Source organism: Notolabrus celidotus, chromosome 8, assembly GCF_009762535.1.
Source record: "Notolabrus celidotus isolate fNotCel1 chromosome 8, fNotCel1.pri, whole genome shotgun sequence".
Classification (NCBI taxonomy): domain Eukaryota; kingdom Metazoa; phylum Chordata; class Actinopteri; order Labriformes; family Labridae; genus Notolabrus; species Notolabrus celidotus.
In genome coordinates this window covers 17,373,291-17,395,424 of record NC_048279.1, presented here as the reverse complement: position 1 = coordinate 17,395,424, position 22,134 = coordinate 17,373,291, and the positions used below count along the sequence as shown (strand labels likewise).

At 40.1% G+C, this 22,134-nt stretch overlaps 1 protein-coding gene across 1 annotated transcript; it reads left to right on the top strand.

The window, feature by feature from the left end:
• The first annotated feature begins 1,293 nt into the window (after positions 1 to 1,293).
• Positions 1,294 to 21,327, top strand: slc34a1b (solute carrier family 34 member 1b). Its single transcript, XM_034690236.1, has 13 exons — positions 1,294 to 1,328; positions 3,896 to 3,967; positions 4,065 to 4,247; positions 4,640 to 4,774; positions 5,030 to 5,173; positions 7,184 to 7,295; positions 7,795 to 7,990; positions 9,406 to 9,501; positions 9,653 to 9,719; positions 12,209 to 12,376; positions 12,537 to 12,653; positions 16,829 to 16,953; positions 20,511 to 21,327. Exons 2-13 carry the CDS (start codon positions 3,907 to 3,909, stop codon positions 21,096 to 21,098), a joined length of 1,992 nt encoding a protein of 663 aa, XP_034546127.1. The 5' UTR covers positions 1,294 to 1,328; positions 3,896 to 3,906; the 3' UTR covers positions 21,099 to 21,327.
• Positions 21,328 to 22,134: the final 807 nt, after the last annotated feature.

Sequence of the window (22,134 nt, the reverse complement as noted above, 5' to 3'; positions counted from 1 at the left end):
CACAGCCTCCTGTGGAGCAGAGGAGGCCGAGCAGCGGGCTACCTACAGCTCATTGATTGGCAGGTGTGTTTCAGTGGCAGGACGGCGCCTGGTGACCTGGTGGCCTCTGTTTGGTTTATCCTCTGAGCTCAGCGGTCTCTCGCACATCTGGAGAGGGGATTAACAGCATCACAGAGAGGGCTGGTTTTATCATAGAGCTGTGGAACGGTGCCAGAGATTTGTGAGTGTGTGTGTATGTGTTTAAGTGATTACATGTGTGTGTCCATATGTGTCTCTGTTTCTCTTTTTTTTACACTGCTTAATGCTGCACCAAATCTCAAGGATTTCTCCCACTGCAGCCATTTTACAGCAGTACCAGCAGCTTCGGCCTCAGTCCAGCTGCTGCGTGCACAACAAGAGGGCTGTTATCTCTCTCCGGCTCCCTGCTTTCATAACAGTTTAGAAAAGAAACAACTCTGTCAAAGCGGGGCCATTAAGTTCTGCTCATCTAGATGCAAGTTTGGGGTCAGCAGCTTTGGTAGCTTTGGTTGAGAGCACAGCTGATGTGACAGAACTGCAGCAGGACTAATTATTAACAATCAACCTGTTTCTCAGGTCATCATGATGTCCTCCCATGCTAAAGAGGACATTGGCTCAGGGTAGTGGGGTGTGTGAAGTATATGTGTACATGTCTGTTAAGAGGATCTCAGAAAATCTCCCTAACAGCTAATGTCTTATTACAACATGCTTGCACTGGAGTCCTGGCAGAGCATCGAAGTACTGAAGATTTGGCAAAAGTCAGGCAGATTACATGTACATGTTTGAAATACTTTCACTGACTTATCTCATGGATGAGATGATCAGTTAATACCTGGATTTTAATCTTTGTCAGGCTGCAGTAAGAGATGAAAACAGCTGTTGGAGTATCAGTGGACTTGCGAAAAGGCGATTTTTCTTCTGGCACTAACCACTAGGTGTCAGATTTCTCCTGCTGTTACATGTGGAACTTTAGAGAACCTCAAACATCAAGGATCATAAATCACATCAAACAGTCCTCTTCATCTTGGAATGTTTATCTGGCCCCAAATCAGGAGAAAAAAAAAAGCAGTTTAAGCAAAGATAATCCATCACCAAGCACACAACGTGAGCTCAAGGCATGCTCTATTAAGTTAGGAGTTTTTGTTATTGATTAACAATGAGATCCCTGATGACGGAGCAAGTTAATAAACTAGAGATGAGGTGTCCCCCCCATTACCTGCACTCTTATTTAAAGATGATTCCCACTCCAGTTTTACATTTTCCTCTCCACAAGGTTACACACTCCAGCACCTAAGACTGTTTCAGACAAGGTAAGATACTCAAAAGCTGATATTATTACCGAATATCTAGCATTGTTCACATCTTTACTAAAACAATGTGTTGAAAGCCCCAATCAGAAAATAAGGAGCTTTCTTGTAATTAAGGGCATGTCCAAACTCGTCCCGTTTGAAATCTTATGGATCACCTCAAAACTCTATAGACTATGCTCCTTGTAAGAGGGAGGAAGTGTGTTAAATTCAACTATGTGAGTTGTGTTACCACAAGTAGTTTTCTTTGCATTACAGTGTTAAACATTTCCTTTTGTTAGTTATTTAAATGTAGCAAAATGTTTGTACATTTATTTCATAGCGTCGCTGTCGGGCAGAAACCTTGTATCTCCATATTTAATTATTTTATTTTTATCCATTAATCAATGCTATTGAACTATATATTATGTCTGTGGGTTTTCCAAAATACAACATGCAGTGTTTAGTTATGTGAAAAACATAGTTTCTTTTTACTTCCTGGAAAGTAGTGGTTTTGGAGACACAAGGTTTCTGCCCCATGGTGCGGATAAGCTAGGTAATAGGCAGGGGCGTGTCCAGAACTTTTTGACTGGGGTGGCCCAACTGAGGCTCTCCCCTAGGCAGGGTTGGCCAGGGCATTTACAAATAAATAACATTTACCCTTTCTGTCTTCACAACGTACTTTTATTAAAGTATTAAACAGTTGTTATATTCCCTTTGACTTAAAAAAAAAACATGACAAAGTGGCATACATCTTCTAAGCTTAATTCTTTAAGGACTTACAAAAGGCACTAATAAAGAAATCTACTGTCAACCTTTTAACTCATCCCAAATTATAGATTTTAATAGAAACCCCACCTCAGACAAGGCAAACAGCCAATCATAGTTCAGGATTTTGGGGTGGCCAATTGGATTTCAAGGGCTGCCAGTGCCACCCTTGGCCGCCCCTCTGGACACGCCACTGTTAATAGGAGTGGTAAGGACATTAACAAAGTCCAGCATACCTGTCTAAAAAGCAAAAATACATTTATTGGTAACATTCAGCACAGTGCACATTGAATTGTGACTTTGGCATACATCCTCTTTTTGATTCCTTGAAGAACTAAGCTAAAAAAAGAAATACGTTGCCACCTTGAAGAGTTACATTTTTAAATCAAAAATAAAACACAGAAATATAACATCTGTATGATACCTTAAAGGTACAGTGGGTAGTATTTAGCGACATTAAGCAGACCAGAATTTGAATGTAATATTCACAAGTATGTTTATATTAGTGACCTAAATACAAAAACATTTAGCTAAGAATGAGCCTTTTATATCTACATAGAAGTGGGTCCCCCATCCACGGATTGCGCCATCTTTCACCGCCATGTTCTTAATGTAGCCAGAGTGGCTGTGCAAAACGAGCTGGTTGGAGGACGAAGAAGAAGAAGAGTGGTTGTTGTGTGCAAAATAATTTGCAGTGATAGACATGTATGATGGTGAAAACGTCATCATATTTTTCATGCATCACAGGAGCTTCTTGTCCTCAAAAGCCATAGTCGTTTCACCTAAATGAGGGGTAAGCAGGGGAGCTTTGTATTATTTCAAAATTCAACTCCCACACCTCCATACATCCTTATGAGCATATTGTTAAGTCAGCTATCACTCACTGACTACACTTACTAAATATTTCATAAATCACTTTATTCTTCAACAACCAGAAAACTTGATCATTTATTTTCCTGTAAGGAATAAACAACAGACAGCTACATGTGAGTCATGCTGACGCAAAGACAAACTCGCAAATAGCACAAAAACAGAGACACAAACAGAGAGAGTGGCAGAGCAGCTTACAGATGAGAAAGGGGCAGACAGATTAGAGGATAACACTCTGTACACACACTCACAAAATACGCACAATCGCATTCAGAGTTGATTCAGCTGCAATCTATGCACCATGTCTCACTCCCTCCCACATACAGATAGACGTACATATGCTAACAGGGCCGCTCTGCATGGGAGGATGCTGCACAGAATGAGAAGGATGTAATAACTGTAATTTGGACTGCTGTAATTACTGAACTCACTTCCATCCCCTTTGCTTTTAAGAGACACATTAGCACTCCCTCCTCCAGTGGAGGCCCCGAAATACGGAAAGAGGGCGACATGAAAAGAGTGAAAAACGGTCTCTCTAAAGTGAGAGTGTGCAAAGCTGTATAGACTGAGGAGAGTTCCTTTAAGAGCTGACTTGCAGCTGCAGGAAACGGAGGACAAGACAAGCTACATGCTGATGACTTTTTATTGATTCTGACAAGGCGTTCATTTCCAAGGAGGCAAGATGATGCCTGGCGGTGTATGTTGTTTAAGTGTGCATTTTGACCTCCAATCAAGGGCAGCTGCCAATTACAAACAGCGCGGGCTGTCTATGTTCTTCTCTAATTGCTTGTCTGTTGGTCTCAGTGGCTTCATGAAAAATAGGCTCATGTTAAATCTCCTTTGACTTCCTTTTTTGCTGCTGCAGGTGGCTTATAAAAACATCCACTCTCACATTTGTCCCCTCAACTATGGTGTCATCCTGTGATTTTAATTATCTCCCTGTCTCCGCACAGCAATTCAAAGCATGTCCTCTCGATCTATAACCTTTGTGTCCCCTGGACCAAGCAAAGGGCTCAGCTACAATGGTAAAGTTTAAAATCCCACGTTTTTCTTTTTCTTTCTCTTTTCTCATCTTTGAAATTCTTGCCCATCAGTGTTGTACTTTTTCTTCTCTGTTATCAGGGGTGAGAATTCAGGGCACTCAGCTCTTCTCAAAACCCAAACTCCAGCTGGAGGAGGACAGAGAGTCTGGCATCGGCTCCACGCTTGACCTCAGCAGCAGTTCTGAGGGCTACAACCACCATACCAATCACCACTCCAGCTCACTTTCACTCAGGGAGGAAGCCAGACTCCCAGGAGAGAAAGGTACAAGAGTGAAGAGGATGATTGAACATTCACCTCTCGGGCTTGTAGCAGGTCTGGTCTCTTTAAAAAGGCAAATAACAGCGGCAGAAGCTGAACTGCAGGCTCATTAGATTAGGGCATGCTCAGACAGCACACGGGGCTGGTGGGATCACACAGTCCGGGCAATAAAGGCTAAGTCCTGCTGTCACTCAGCAGTGTTCGACTGTGTATGGGTAATGTAGTGTATCAGATGGCTTTGCTCTCTGTGTGTGAGACTCAAGCCTCATTGAGGAGAACACAGACAGCACAAGAATGAGAATGAATGTGTGCGGCTCAGAAGAGTAACAGATTTCTGTGTTGCATTACAGATTTAGGATATATTGTAAAGCTAACCATTTTTCTTCTTCTTTCAGCAGATAGCTCTCCACAGACCACGAGGATCAAGCAGCTTCTTATAAATATATCCAAGATCCCCCTCCTCTTCATCCTCCTCTTCCTCTTTGTTTGCTCTTTGGACACCCTGAGTTCGGCATTCCAGTTAGCGGGGGGTACGTACATATTATAACCGTCTCTGCCTCCCTCAGAGGGGGTACAGCGACTAAGCTGGTTGATGTTTGACAAATAGGAAAGTCACATCAGAAAAGGTCCCCCTGTTCCTCTGCTGTATAATTTACTACAGAGCTTCTTCTGGTGACCTTTTGTATTTTTGGGGGGAAAGCAATCAGAATCGTGTTTAACATCAGGAGCTCTATTGTGCTTATTGTGTGTGTGTGTGTGTGTGTGTGTGTGGCCTTTTCTACCAGGTAAAGTGGCGGGAGACATTTTCCAGGACAACGCTGTGCTGTCTAACCCCGTGGCAGGGCTGGTGGTGGGGATCTTGGTGACTGTACTGGTCCAGAGCTCCTCCACCTCCACCTCCGTCATTGTCAGTTTGGTGGCGTCTGGATGTAAGTATAGGCGTGTAAAATTGTGTGGTAAATTGCAAGATGACTTCTAAATAAGACATGCGCTGACCTAATTTAGACTGAAATATATATTGTGTGTGAGTATGTGTGTGTGTATGTTTACTGTATGCTTGTGTGACTCTGTGTGCTATAATTGTGCATGCATACGTACAGTAAACCGAAAAACAGTAAGCAATAAAAACAGAAACTCCCATGGTGCATGTGAGGCGGTAACAAATAGATGTAATTAATTTGTGGTTATTTTTTCTGGCTCCCAGTTAAATGACACGCTGTGTTCACTGGAGGATACAGTAAATGATTCCTCTTGTTTTGCATATTAGAATGAAGGAACACATAAGCCATGTAAAGCTTGAGTTAAATACATTATAGCAGGCAGATTCATGTGCATAGGTCAGAGGAGGACATAACTCTGTACATATGACACAAAGTGCATTATTGTGTACAAGCAGTCAAGTAGTGAACTAGGACATGGAGCCACAAAGTATGTCTTCCTGCCTTGTGATATGATTTAAAGCATAAAGCTGGCATTATTCCAAAGTGGATAGTACATACCCTGCCTGTGGTTGTCAACCCCAAGCACAACTATTTGTATTCAATGTTAAACCATATGATGCTGATGCATAAAATATTTTGATGAAAAAAGGCTTAAGAGTCCTCGAACAACAGTCCTTAAAACTTCTTGCATGCAGCCATATAACTTGAGGGATTGTAATCGGGGCATTTTTAGGGACTTTTTTTGTCTGTGGGTTAATACACATGATGATTTCAGGGTTATTTCCTACAGCCAATAGACAGTCCATGTCCAATTATCCAAATAAAGAGAATGTGTCAGTGCAATACTATGAATTATCAGGCTTTATATAATAATATAATAATAATCTTTATTTAAAGAGCACTTTTCAAAAACTATGTTACGAAGTACTTAACAATGCCTCAAGGACGTGCAAAATAAAGAGCATTTTAAAAAGCCATACAGACAGTGCAAGTGTCATCACTATTAAAAGAACATGAAATCATAAAAACATAAAAACAAAGTAAAAACCAAATAAAATAAAATAAAAGCAAAATAAAAGCAGGGCCCTGTGCAATACACCTTGATCAGATAAAATCAGGAAATGCTCTTCGATAAAAGTATGTTTTGAGCAATGATTTAAAAGAGAGCACAGAGTCCGCCAACCAAATTTCCTCCGGCAGTTCGCTCTACACAGCAATATATTTAATTGTGGGGTTTTTAAATAATCAAACAATGCATTATTGTATCTTTCTTTTGTGTGCTTACTACACACAGACAGGCTTATATTGAAGTGCCTTTTGAGTTTGTACTGCCAGTGACACAACAATATCTTTATACAAAACAGCTGAGCACCAATTTAATCTTGCAGACTAGAACATGAGTCACAATGATAATCAAGTCAAACCATTTTGCACCCTTTTAATCTCCAACCATCTCATCCACTTCACAGTTTACCATACTTCATAAGATCATTAAATGCTAAGGTTGCGACCTGTCTGTTTCTAATGCAGGCTCTGAGGTCCCCTCTCTGTCCTCTGTGTGGTTAAGAGGAATGATATCAGTATGCAGGAGCGGCCTCTGTGCTTACAAATCCTTTCTGTTAGAGAGCCAAGAGAAAGATTATAGGTAATTATCAGAGAGAAAACGAGATGCAGAGGCATGAATGTTTTTTAGACTGAGTGTGTGCTTATGTGCGCGTGTCCTCCAGGTCATCATCATTACAGGCATCCTTAACTACACCGTCCACAGAGTATGAAGGCTGAGCATTCCTTCACTTACCCGCAAATTGCAACAACCTTTTTTTTAAATCTATGTTAAAACTCTTGTGGCATTTTGAAATACAGAAGGTCATGTTTTGTATTATGAGCATGATGCATTAGCATTTATAATCAAAGCAGGAAGATACACATTTGTATGTGTATATAAATGTAAGGTTCATCCAGATGAGTTTCATGGTTCAATGTGGTCTCACCCCACAGTGCTAGAAGTGAGATCCGCTGTTCCAATCATCATGGGCTCCAATATTGGGACTTCAGTCACAAACACTATAGTTGCCATGATGCAAGCAGCAGAGAGGAGCGAGTTTCAACGGTGAGTGAAGAAAAGGTTGTGAGGCAGAGGATGATTGGAGGGGAAGCTGAAGAGCAGGGAAGAATAGAATGTAATGGAAAAGTGAAGAGGATAAGTGGGGAGATGGAGGAAAGTAGTGCTATGAGAGCGAGGAGAAAGCAGACGAGGGTGAAGAAAAAGCATTAGCAGCTGCTCACTGCCTCTTTGCTTCAGCCTCTATTTCAGTGTAATTTCTAAGCCTCAACAGTGACAATAATGGCACCAGTCCACATTGATCCCACACCAGTAACCCTCTGGCATGAAAGATACCGCACAGAGCAGATGGCTTGTTACTTAATCTGTGTCTGGTAAAATAGAAGTATACTCACACACTAAGCTAAAAACTAAAACACTCATTACATCCACTCATCCAAATATAAGTTGAGTCATCAAAGTAGATTAATATGCAATCATTTTGAGTAGTTGATCATGCTAATGGCTGACCTTAGTTAACACAGAAAATAATGGTGACCTACTGCAGGGCCTTTGCTGGTGCAACAATCCATGACTGCTTCAACTGGCTGTCTGTGCTTGCTCTGCTGCCGCTGGAGGTGGCGAGTGGTCTCATAACCCGGCTGTCGCACCTGATGGTCACCAGCTTCAGCCTTCAGCCTGGGGAGGAAGCCCCTGAGCTGCTTAAAGTCATCACAGAGCCGGTTACAAAGCTCATCATACAGGTAAAGCTCATCATACCCTACACAATCAGCTAGCTAGCTATATCTAATAAATCTGCTTTCATTTCAGAGACTAGAGGTCATTTTTTTGCCCAAAGAATTAGTACAAGATTGATAGGATTTTGAATTGATTAGTCTGCTGCTTATGTTAGTCACAGTAACTGCAGCAGGTGGAGCGAAACAAACGTTCAACTTCATCTTCATAAATAATGAGCCTATCTTTGTGTCTTGCAGCGACACACTTACAGTTTTTCTCAGTCGCTTTGGTACATTTCTCAGATCAAAATTGAAATTCTCAAAACTACTTGTTCAATCTTCACATCACTGCGTCACTTGTGCACATCAAAAAAGCAGTTTCTCATTTCTTTGCACAAGTTGCAAATGCTTTGGTACATCCATGCAAATGATTATGTCCAACTCTCTGCTGTTTCCTATATTATCAAGTGCTTATGTCATGTTGATCAAAATGTATTATAATGGGTCTCTGTTGAATAGTCTCACCCTCCACAACATTTAGGCATTAGTTCATCACATAAGCCTTCACATGCAACATGGTTGAACATGTTGTCAGAATATGCCAGTCATATTTCTGTACATTTCCATTAGAATTTTATTCTAAATCTGTCCTGAATTGGTAAATTGCTCCCAGGTGAATCTTGACTTTCTCTAACAAAGGGAAATGTGTGAAGCATTAGATCAACCAATGATCAACCAGTTTTCTGACATAGCTCAAAGGTGCATCTCATGAACCATCAACTGGCAAGTGTAGACATAGCCGGAGCACAAAACAATGTTACAATGTCTGACAATGGAAGGACAAGGAATTTGACTGGGTCAACAGCCAGAGAGAAGAAGAGGAAGAGGAAGAGGAGTGAGGCTGCATGGTGGAGGAGTTGGGAGGCAAAACAGAGGAAGAGGCAAAGGATATATGTGCGTTCCTGATGAGATAAGAGCCACAATACACTAAGGTGTAACTTACAATTTACAATAACTGTCATCAAAACTTTAGCCATAGTTTACATCAGAACGTCCCTCCAGAGTACACTGTAATATTGACACCATGACTAAGCAATTTGACTGTCTTATACGTACACAATGACACAAGGACTTGTCACTCTGATGGCACTGACATGTTTATTGACACAGATATTTACTTTTGAGAGATGAACTAAGGATTTTGAGCAAGATACTGGCTTTCACTGGTGTTTTGCTGTTTGTAGGAATTGTTTTGAGAAATGCACCTACTGTTTTGCAAATGTCGAGGATGATTCGAGAAATGTACCAAAACGACGGAGAAAAACTGTAAAATGTGGCACTATTTTTGTAGTTGGAGTAATTGAGGTTACATACTTTAAACTTTCTCTCCTTTTGACTCACTGAACTAAAAAGATGAAAAATATTTCTCCTGTCTTCCTCAGCTAGACAAGTGTGTAATCACAGGGATCGCCATGGGAAATGAGAACATGAGGAACAGGAGCCTGGTGAAAGAATGGTGCCAGACTGACCGTGTTATGGTAATGGAGCGTCTCCACCGCTGTCTCCCCACTTGCAGACTATTGTGTCACACACTGGCGCCAAAAAGAGCCTGTCACTACTGCCATTGATGACAGTGTTGCTGTGTAAACACTCTTACCTTTTTCTGTCCTTTATTCTTTCATTCTGCAGTCTGCTGGCAATTTCAGCACTGAAAGCTGTGGCCCCACGCATGGCTTGGTCCAATCACCTTTGAAATGTGAGTTCAAACTAGAACAAGAGTTGATTAATTTTCATTAATGAAGTGAAAAATTATAAAACAGTTTCCAAACACCACTTGTAAACACAAAAAGAGTTTTATACATAACGAGCAGTTCGAGATGGTACCCCGCACAATGTTGACCCTTAAAGACCTAGACCATTTTTGGGGGCGCCAGACTCTCCTGTATTTATTTTGTTTTTCTAACCTATTGAAGCACTCAGCATCAAGTGCCATCCACAATTTTATATATTGTTTTGTCTGATAATGGATGAAAATACCGAAGTTTAAAAAAAAAAACGTCTGGGAAATTAGGTCTTTTTTTTCTGTGAACTCAGACAGAACATCAGGAAGTTTTGTTTTTGTCACTAGAAAGTTATACTTAGCTGTTTTAGACTTCCAAATGAATTTTTGCCACTATCAAACCTTTACTAAGCAGGTTACAGCCATTTATTATAGTATTATCTTAGGCGTTTTTTAGTGGAAAAAGGCAGGTGTATTCTTATATATCATTTACTGTCCATGTAGATGTGTGTAAAAAATGTCTGTGAGTAAGTAGAGATATTATTATATCATAAATCAGGACACAGAAGCAAAAGTGAAAATTAAACAATTAAGAACAAGAGCTATTTGTGTCCACTGGCGGCCATCTACGTCTTTGAGGGTTAATAAACCTAACACGTTGTACCTTTAAGGACCTAACTTTGTTTTAACACGCAGAAACATCCGTTAGAATCAGACCTATAAATATTTAAAAAATGTTACAATTGACTTATGACTGATATAATAATTGTAATAATAATGGCATTGGTAGTCTAGCCTGCCCATGGTTGCCTGCAGGCTACAACAACAATAAAAAGGTAACAATTTGATTTAAGAGCACAAGAGGGAAAGGGAAGACGCGAAAGCTACAGATGGAGAAAGGGAGGACATGGAAGCTGGGTGTGTCACATCCGGCAGTCTAAGCCAATAGCAGCATAAACAGAGGCTGGTGTAAGGTTAGCACTTCTAGCCCTAATCTATGCTTTATCAGAAAAGAAAACTCTGAAAAAAACTTCAAAACTAAGCTAACTTTAGGTCTGATTTCTAGTCAAAACTACCTCATTAAACCTAAGCCATTTACCTGACAAGTCAAGATACATGTCTTATTTCAAGATAATATTAGCAAAAGTAGGTATAGAATAATAGAATTGCTTGTAAAGAGTAAAAATGTGTTAACCAAAATTCACAAGTTTCTTGCTTTAAAGCTGGGGTTGGTGGTCATATTTAGATACACTTTTTGTTATACTGGTTAAAATTATCTTTATGTTCCGATGGCAATCAATACATAATGTGTTCTTAAAAAATAATCTACAGCCGGAGTAAACCTGGGAAAACACCAACCTATCCCTGCCATCAGGAGCCAAAATATGAAACCAATCAAATCCATCCTGCCGTTACATGTCATGTTTGTTTGTGTTTTTAACTTTCACTATGATAATGTTTTGATGTTTTCATACCGCTGAGTGAGACATGAGTTGACGTAGTGCAAAACACGAACAATGTGCTGAGGACCGGTTTTGAATCAGTCACGATCATATGGTCGCAAATCAGCAGCGCTCGTGCATGTGAGCGGTGGAGTCGTTTCGGAGGAGCTCCGAAGGGAGGGGGGGAGGGGTTAGACAGAGTCCTGAGGAAATGCTACATTCAAATTCATGCTAGTTTTCTGTGGCTACCAACCCCAGCTTTAAGCAATATGTCTTTAAGAAACCTTAGAAATTAGTTTGCTTACTCCATATGCAGATAATTTCACTCATTACAAGCAATTCAGGTCTTTTAATGCTCTCAATATCTTAAAATTAGAATTACATGTGGGCTTGTCAGGTGAATGTGGCGAATGTTAATTCTAATACTGTAGTTTTCACTGTAATTAAGACTAAAGCACTTGAGTAGTTTGGAAATTGTGCAGTGCATACTACTTTTAGAAACTGTAGGTATGCAGACCCACAGACCTGTATTCTACCAGTGGAACATGTTAGAGGGGACTATAAGCTCTCTAAGATATGACGGTACGTAACCATTAAGAGCTTTCAGGTAAGGATTTCAAAATCTGTTCTTGTGTCCTATTTCAACAAAATGCTCCACCCAGTATTAAGTGCTGGAGTAAGTTATACACAGCTGTCTTACCTATGATCTCATAGAGAAACAAATTAACAAATAAAGATTTGGGGTCTGACACATCTTATTCTAGACATTTTAGGAAGCAGACACAAAACATCTAAAATAGGAGAGATATGATTTTTTTTCACAAATCTTGTCAGTACACAGGCAGCAGCATGTTGGACCAGCTGGAAAGTCTGTTGGGCCTTGCTGGTGAAACGTGGTTATTGAACAGTACAATGATTTGGACTGTGTAATTTTTAGATTTTGTTTCCAATATTGCTAATGATGAATCTGTTATCACAGGTTGTTTCAGTGTTCTGATGATCGTCTGTCCTGTCACTCTACAGGTAGGCATTTGTTTGTCTCTACTGGGCTTTCAGACCTCTCTGTTGGCCTTATTCTCCTGGCAGGCTCCATGGCTGTCCTCTGTACCTGCCTGCTGCTCCTAGTCAAGCTGCTCAACTCTCTTCTTAAAGGCCACGTGGCAAAGGTCATCCACAATGTCATCAACACAGGTGCCCTGACTTTTGATCTGTAAGAGCTTTGAAAACAAGCCTAAGTCTGGAAGTGAATGAGCAAACCAAAAGTTTTAACAAGCTGCTTTAGATGTAAATTACATGAAACACCTGTGTTGTAATGACAGTAATTTCCATCTTTCTCCTCCTATCTCAACAGATCTGCCATATCCGTTTGGGTGGCTGGCAGGATACATTGCCATGTTTGTGGGGGCAGGGGTAACATTTATGGTCCAGAGTAGCTCTGTCTTCACTTCAGCTATGACTCCCCTTGTAGGTAAGTGATATAGGCTTTTGTATCTGTGAAAACTACGTCAGCCTAAAAGTGTGGAGACTTACTTGAAAACTGAGTTTAAACTTGGACAAGATGAAATTTAAAAGTAAGAATGGAACAGAAAGCAACAGTAAATCCAAATAAAAACATGTAAGCTCACCCAGTAAATAAAAAAAATGTTCTCTTGAATATGTAGATACATCAAAACCGAGAGAAATAAGAGTAGTCAAAGATTGAGAGGAATCTAGAGTAATGTGAAATCTAGAGCTAATTAAACATTATAAAGTTGTTACTTTCCCTGAATAAGACTAATATAAAGCTTCAAAGCATCAAACCACACAGTTCTTTAACAAAGTTGTATGCAACACAAACATCTGTTCCAAGTAAATTGACATGTTGCTTTGAGCGCAAATAAATTGATAAATCAGGTCAAATTAATTCCAAAGAAGCCAACTAGGACTACCTAAATCAAACACTTCCTTTGTCATATTGATAATGAAACCTTGTAGTAGTTTCCAGTAAAATTCTACATCTCATAATAAACAACACACTTTCCAGAGTAGACATGCATCTTTTTAACACCTTATATGGAATAAAGTTACTGTATGACATGCACGGTACACAGCAGAGCTAGATAGTAATCACTGACCAGTCTACTGCAAAATATCCTCCAACATTATGAACACATGGTGCTTCAAATTTCAGTTATTTCAGATTGAGTAAGTATAAAAAAGTCATACATCATTGTTGATCTAAGGTAGCCTACTTAAGTGCAAATGCACTGACAGTCTGTGACTCTATTCAAGTGGCTGCTGATGGATTGCATTAAAAACAGGGTTCTGCTATAAAGCTTGGCTTTATTCTCCTGAATGTGTGCCGTTTTCTACAGCCCACCTCAATGAGAACAGTAGACTGACCTACGGAGCACATTTCAACACCCCCGGCCATTTAAAACACTGGATAAAATCGATTTAACCCTGTACACTGAAATCACCTCTGTCTGTAGAAGCCTGTAGAAGCACATTTTTGATTTTTTTTCTGCAAGACCCATAAATTAATACATTTTTCACCGGGCCTGACGAGTGTGCAAAAATATCCGCGCTTTCATGCACGTTCAGGGGTCCAAAAATGCGTTTGAAGTTGTGCAACAAAGAATAAAAATCGATCCTTAGGGTTACAATAGGGCCTTCGCCACCAGCGGTGCTCGGGCCCTAACAAGGAAGACGCGGGGAAGACGTGAAGATCCAACAACACAAGGGAGGAAACACAGGGACTAAATGCACACTAGGTAACAAGCAACAGGTGTGGACACAGGAGTGGACACAGGTGAAACTAATGAGGGTAATCAAAGTTGAGAAAAACACAAAAGGGACAGGATGGAACCAGACCCACAGGCATCAAGAACTATAAGATAAAACAGAAAGAAACACAAGTGGAAATGCAACACAAGACTTGGATCACTAATAAATGACTCAATGAAGACATAAGGATAACTTATAACTAATATGCAATACAGACAGAGATAAAACATGACCTGAAACACAAGGTATATCTAGAAAATGATACAGTAAATCAATGAAAGATAAACAAGAAAATACTAAACTAAACAAAAGCAACTCATGACACATAGATTGACCTTCAACAGATCCCAGCTTTGTTTTTGCTAGCTCCAGATGTTGACAGACCATGAGGCTGGATGGGCAGTGAGAGCCAACACATCATTGGCGTCATAAATTAGGCACCCCTCTTCACCAGTGTTGTATCAATTTAGGCCCATGACACCACAGGGGAGGCTCAACTGTTAGTTTCGGCATCCCAGAACCACTTCTTCCATGCTAGCTTTCACCATCCATCACATACGAGAAGAGAAAAACAGAGAAAAACAGATAGGAGAGTTTATAGAGAGATGTAAAAAAGAAGACAAGGAGGGCAGAGCTAGGGCAAGAAGCATGTTTGGGCTAGAGCTTATCCCTGAAGGGTTAGGCTGTATGCTCACCTATGCTGTTCATGAGGGGAAAAGAAGCAAAGCAAGAGAGCAAAGGAACAAACACATTGACTTACTGTCCTTCACAAACTCTGTCCAGGCACTCCCAGTTCTCCCAGTAATGAGGTATATCCCATGGCTTTCACACACACCTTTACTTTTCATACTAGCTGTTCAGCGTCTGCTGCCAAATCTGCAGGTCTCAGCTTTTTCTTACATACACTTCCTCCAGTCTTCCTAGAGCACTGTCATTTCTGAACTGTTAACTATTCACTGACATGCAGAGCAGAACACAATGTCAAGCCTCAAGTTATTCCAAACTTTTTCTGTGGAACAAGTTTAATTCCCAAATCTACCTGCATTTCCCAACCAAGGTAGCCTAACTCGTGCCTGCTTAAAACCTACCTCCCTTGCATTTCTCCCTCACAGACAAATTGATAATTCTTCATTCACACAAAGAAGCTCTCTTATAGATGACAAACATGAAAAGCTCTCTCCCTCTTCTTCCTTCAGAATAACACCCACCTCTAACCATGCAGCTTGACTTTTCCCTCCTTCATCTGTTTTTCTCCATTTTGTTCCAGCTGATCTCTGAGATAGTGTGTTTATAGTTTGGGGGGCAATCACAGCAGCAGTCCAGACTGAAGGTCGAACCAGTGTGAAGTGTCTTCTGATCCTTACCCTTCAGTTATGATTTGGTGTCATTTAGTGCAGGCCCTCATAGAGCTTGTCTCCTGTAATGTCTCTTTAAACTTGACTCTAACTGTGTAGAGTATCAGATCTTATCCTTGAGTGGTCCAGGGTTTAGCAGAGCTGCCTGTCAGTCATACGACTTGCATCGATTTTGCTCCTAGTATTTGAGATCACAGTCTACGTATATGTGTACTCAGATGTTCCCTTTACATGATTTACATTTAAGTTTATGTGATTTTTCAGCTTTTTGTGCTCTTAAAATGTTGAAGGGCGATAACAACTGAAAACAACAGCATATACTCTCTCTAAATCAAAGATAGAGGAATTACCACTGAATCTTGGCAGCTCATAAACTGGGCTGTTGCCTCCAAGGACACTGGTTTGCGCACCAAGTTATAAATTCTAACCTCTAGAGACATTTACTGCCACAGTAATAAATTGTTTACCATACACTGTGCAAAGGTTTAACGAATTACTCTAGTCATGTGTTTCATAGAAAATTAAAATGAGCATGTTCTCAAACAAGCATACGATACCTAAAAATTATTCACTGGCTAATAGCTCATTTGTGAGCTAAATGGAACCAAATAAGGACATAAACCTGCTTTTTTTTCCACTGATGGAGTCTTTCAGAGTTTGTAAGAAATTGTTACATAACCAGCACTGTATGCCACGGGCTAAATGAAGCATGTAAAATCAGTGATGAATGAGTCATCAGCCTGCTACACAGTGATAAATGTGCAGTGGAATATTTTCTCATTCTACACAGGAATAATTAACAAAGCTTAAAGGCACAAGCGTATACACACGTGGGATTATTTCCAACTTCATTGTGGTTCAGCATTTCTCACTATTTACGAACGGATACCATATCATTGTTTCACAAACTAGAAAATAACAGATAAAAAGAAAACATTCTCACAAAGCTCAGTACTTTTGACTGCAGATTATCATCAATCTAGTTTGGCTGTCAGAAGCAGTCAGTTGTTTGTCATCTCATCTAAAAAAGTAAAAGTATAATACAGCATCAATGACTCCACTTTGCTTCTTCAAATAACTGTCTTTCGTCTTTCTTCAAACGACAAGTAGCAAATACATCCAATATTTTTCCTATTTAACTGTGATGAAATGCGACTAAAATATAATAAATACTTTAAAAGTGATTTTCAAACATAAGTGGGAACAGTTTTCTGGACTCTCAGCAATTTTCTGAGAACATTTCTTTATCTACCAAGCTTTAACAACCTGTACTTCTTCCTGACCTTGTGAAAGCTGTAATATAAGATCATATCAGATGCTCGGAAATGGACTCTCAGTGACAGATTTCATGTTCTTAAAGATAGATTTTTCTTGTCTGATTCAGTTTTCTATCTCAATAGCCGATGATTTATCATGTACCTTTAACAAAAATATGACAGAGGCTATCACAAGACCTGGCTCACCATATTTATTCACTGTCCTTGGCTCCTCAGACACAAAGTGTTTCTGTTGACTCCCTCAGGTATCGGCGTTATCAGTCTGGAGCGGGCCTATCCTCTCACCCTCGGGTCCAACATAGGCACCACGGCCACAGCTCTCCTGGCAGCTTTGGCCAGTCCAGGGAACAAGCTAGCGGCTGCCATACAAGTAAGCCATTTTTTAAAAATCAGATACAACAGCCACTAAAATAAAAAACTGCAAGGAAATAAAAAAAGAAGAAATTGAAGGCAAGACTACCTCTGCCCTTCCCGTTGGAGGGAAATTATTCTCATGAATATATTTTCCACTGATATGCCTCCCAGAAGGAGGATGAACACTGACTGTGAGACAGCAATAATGCGCTCCACAAATTTATATTTCATTGTCGCAACTGAAAACAGGGGAGTTACAGTGAATTATCTACAAATCCCGTATTACAGTAATATTTGTTGTATATATTTATGAGTATGAATTTATGCATACGGGCTTTGCAGGCAGCTCCAGGAAAAACTGTGCTGTTTGTTAGTCCTGTCCAGGGAACAAAACACTGAAAATCAGACACAGTACAATTTTCCTGGATTGTGTTTATAAAACGAACATTACATGATGTCAGAACCTTGTTGACTCTTTCTATGGATTTAAATGACAACATAACCTGACTGTTATGTACTGTATAGTATTCCGCAGCAATGACATGCAGTGGGTCATATTGAGTACGTTTTTCTGACTGTATGATGCACTCTGCAAACATAGATCCTGCGTTTACATCTTGGGTACCAGTTTGTGTGTGTAAGGGTTGCCTTTTTTTCATTGCTTATTCATTTAAGGGCAGGACACACAAACAGTAAGAGGATAGCTTGCTATGAGGCTCTCATGCCACTGTTGCTGTGGTCACACTGTTTGACAATGTCAGTTTTGATGGGAGATTATTCTCCCTCTGAAAACAAGGCTTTATATAGCCTTGATTGTTGTTAAAAAAAAGAGATGTGCATTAACTTTGGCTTTTATGAAACCAGAAAAATGATAAACTGGACAAAATTGAAGCTATTAAGCTTCTGTTTAACTCATGGAATTAATACCATACCTGATAACTGAAGGGTAAACAAAATAATTGCAGAATGTTGTGGTTTGAGTCGTCAAACTTTAAATTGAGCATAATGTCCTGTTAGATAACTAATGCAGCTGAACTTTTAATTTCTTTTTTCTGTCCGATAACCTTTCTGCTCTGTAAATCATTGCCCAGAGTTTCATTTTATTTATTTATTTATTTATTTATTTAACCTTTATTTAACCAGGTGAGTTAATTGAGAACCAATTCTCATTTGCAATAACGACCATTAGAAAAAAACAATCAGAAACCGTTGGAGGAAATGAATTCCTCATAGACAAGCTCTCTTAACAAGTCTTATTTTCTTAGTTGTTGTCATGAAAATGTTCCTTAGGAGACCCAAAGAAAAGGTAAAAGACTACATGAAAAGATACATCATAAAGTGCAATGTTTACTTTGACACCTGGAACAACAAAACAACCATTAAGGCCTCTTTGGGGGGCAGCTAGTGCTGCAAGGTGCTGCACTACATAACAATGACCTTGACTGCAGACAAAAAACGCAGAGTGACAAAGGATAGATCCCCCTGCAAAAGGGTCCAAAAAACTTAACACCACCACCACTGCTCACAGTGCACTGAAGTGGGTCCCCGAGACCTATAAGGACCTTAGAGGACAGTCTGATGATGATGATGATGATGATGATGATGATGATGATGATGATGATGATGACACTAATAAGTGGGAGCAATGGGTTTATAGGTGTATGTATGATTGACTTCTGGGAGTCTGCTATCAGGTGTATCAAGGTCGAATATCGTCAGCCTATTAAAATAATGACCTAAGTCCTTTTTTGATGAAAATGAGTTTTTGGCCTAAATCATCTCTTGATGATTCTGGCCACCTCTGGTAAAATCGCCTTAATCCTTAGTTGGAAGGATTATGCTCTTTATGCCCTATAGGACAATTACCTATGTCAAGAGGGTGACTTAGGCCATTTTATTTTTGTCCTAAGTCAAAATTTTTGATTCTTTTGGATACAATTTCTGACTTGGCCAATTTAACAAGCTTTCATGATGGGAGCTGCTTCAAGAAGCAGCAGAATCTATATAGCAGAAGAAGCTCTAAACATGATTCTTGAATCAGTTTCTACCAGTGAGTGATAAGGTTTACTATCGACCTGACATTTGTTCAATTTAGGTTAGAGTTATTTACGCTTGAGTTTGCTTTATGGAATTAAAGGACAGTTAATAGTCAGGTTTCAAAAACTTTTCAAAACTAGATGTTGGAAATGGGTTAAGTTCAATAAAAACCCAGCAGAGAAGACCTGGAGAAGTGAGGAAGGGGACTGCCTCCTGACCAATTTGATTTACCTGACATTTGTTTAATTTAACTCAGGGTAATTTCAGTTTTGAGTTTGCACTATGGAATGAAAGGGCAGTTTAAGCCAGTGTTAAAGTTGCCTAAGTCACACTAGAATGTACGAAAATAGTTCTAAGTCACTTTATTCTTTAATGTTACATAATTGACACACAACTTTCTATGTATGTCAACAGTCATCCACCGTCAAGGCCTTTTTGATTGAAATGATTAATAAATATCATATGCTCTGCATTTGAGAAGGTTTTTTGTGTTTTCCCAAAAACTTTAAAAAAATGACTTAGGCCATTATTTTAATAGGGTGACGATATATAAGTTTAACATCAGTGCTTAATACAGAGGAGGCACTATCATGTGGCTGTCTGCAAACCACTGACTTTTTACAGACCCCCAAATCTGGCAGGAGTGCCATCTGAGCACGTAAGTCCTCACCAGTTTCTGAAAAGGTTGGACCAGAAGTGGAGTTTGACGTGGCTTTAACTGTTAAGGGTAAATAGAATTCAAAAGAGATAGGGGAATTATTTTATTTAAGCAGGCTTGCCCCTTGTGGAAATATGCTTGAGCAAAGCTGAGGTGTCTAAGTCGGAGAATAGCTGGCTTATAGTGCAGCACGGGGCGAAGACAGTTAAAATTCAATTTGATGGAGCTTACCAAGTGGAGGGGATGTTTAAATAGAGGCATGTTGAAAGGGTTTTCAGGGAACTTCGAGAATGTGGACTGTTCCTTGTAAAGATTGTGATCTGGAGACTGGAGAAAACCTTACTAGTAACCACAGGCAGTTTTGCCCTGTATCTGCTTGAACTTTTTCAGTTGTAATTTTTAATGGACATTGTGTCTGCATTGTGCCAGTCTGAAGTGTATATGGCTATAACTTTCCTTTTATTGCAGAGGGAGAGTTAGAAGGAGACACTAAGAGTTTCATAACAAACAGACATTTGAGGAGGGTATGTTGAGACGTACTGCCCTTGCTCGCTTCCTGTATGTCACTTTTGTTTTGGAAAACTGTGTCACATGGAGTCAGCAGAGAAGCTTGCTTCTGCGACTGGTTCTGTTGCTTAACTATGAGTGTCTTTCTTCTCTAACAAACATAGAGACCGGTCCTGCTGACATCATTACGCAGGACAAAAAGCTAATTAGCAAAAAAAGAGCCTCTGAGTGTGACTTCAAATGTCACTTTGGCTTGATTTGATACAGTTGAGTTCAACTACAAACACAAAGTATACTCATGTCCCATTCTGCTGTATTTTTTACTTTAGGAGATTTAGATCTGTATCACATTTTCTTCTGTTTATTTGCAGATTGCTCTATGCCACCTCTTCTTCAACCTCTTTGGCATTCTGCTATGGTATCCTCTCCCCTTCATGCGTCTGCCAATAAGGATGGCACGTGTCTTGGGTGAGCGCACTGCCAAGTACCGTTGGTTTGCAGTCTTGTACCTTCTCCTGTGCTTCCTGCTCCTGCCCTCGCTGGTTCTGGGCCTGTCACTGGCAGGGTGGCAGGTAATGGCAGGTGTCGGGGCTCCTTTCCTGGGTATTACTATCTTCGTCACCATGGTAAACGTAATGCAGGCACGCAGCCCAAGTTGCCTGCCTACCACACTTCAGACTTGGGACTTCTTGCCTCAGTGGATGCGATCTCTCAAACCATTTGACCGCTTGATTACCAAGGCGACAGTCTGTTGCACACGTGAGGAGGGGCAGGGACATGAGGAGGAGAAGCAAATCCCAAAAGAGACTAACTCTGTTGAAACAAAGAAGGAAGCTAACTTTAGAAAGACAGAGCATGCTTATGATAACCCAGTCCTGGACTATTTGGATGAGAGCAGGCGAGGTGTAAGGGTTTTTAAGTTAAAAGGGTTAGAGAGATGCAACAGCACTCCACTGTAGTCCAAGATAATAATTCATGAACAGAAAGATCATCTAGTGTACATGTTCACAGTTCTCACTGTACTATGCACAATAAGATCATCTTCATCATTTGCAGACTTCATCTCATTATAAAGTTTAATATGTTTCACAAAACGCTGTTTTTAGTTAACTTGTGTTCTCAGGATCAAAACTGAACAACATGATGAACATGTTGTGAGTAAAATAAAGCATAATTGTGATGCCTCCATATTGTTTGAATGCATAAGGTGTGGTTCACATTTCATGCTATTCCACTAATCGACAGTAATCTAAATTGGTTGTACCTCTTACGTTGGATGTTGACCATAGACTGAATATTACAAATGGACATCATATCAGTGTTTTTGATGTCTACTGAAGGCAGCAGTGGGCTTTTAGATGCCTTAACAGTTGAACCTTGTTACCTTGATGATTAGATACACCTGCAGAATGAAACTCATGGGGGGGGGGGGGGGGGGGGGGGCATACAGCTGTAACAATGGTTTCTGTCATTATACCTTGTTCTTATAATGCTGATTTATGTCTCAGTGCTCTTTCTTCTGTTAGGTTTAGTTGTAATTAGTTTTTCAATTGTATAAACAGCAAATGTGACATAATGATTGACAGCTCTGTTGACAAATGCAGGCTCCTGCAGCGTACTGTACCAGATTAGCAAAGTAGAGGAGGAACAATGAGAGACAGTGTATCAAACTCTACCAGTCATTGAACTCAAAGTTGTGTGTCTGCTTCAAACCAACACAAGAATCTATTCTGCTGTGGACTGTCTGAGGGATCCTAAGTGCTTTTTCGGTAAGTTTAATGCATGTTTTGACTAGCGTCACATGTGTGATGTCAGTCCTGTGACGCTACCATAGGTCGCTTCTGCTTATGCCTTTGCTCAATATCTCTGCATTACAAAGGGCGGGCATGGAGTGATGTTCTCCATTCTATATATAGTCAATTGCTTTGACTGAATCTTTAAATTGAGCTGACACTGAGTGCACCAAGCCTGACTTCGACCACTCATCAACAGTCT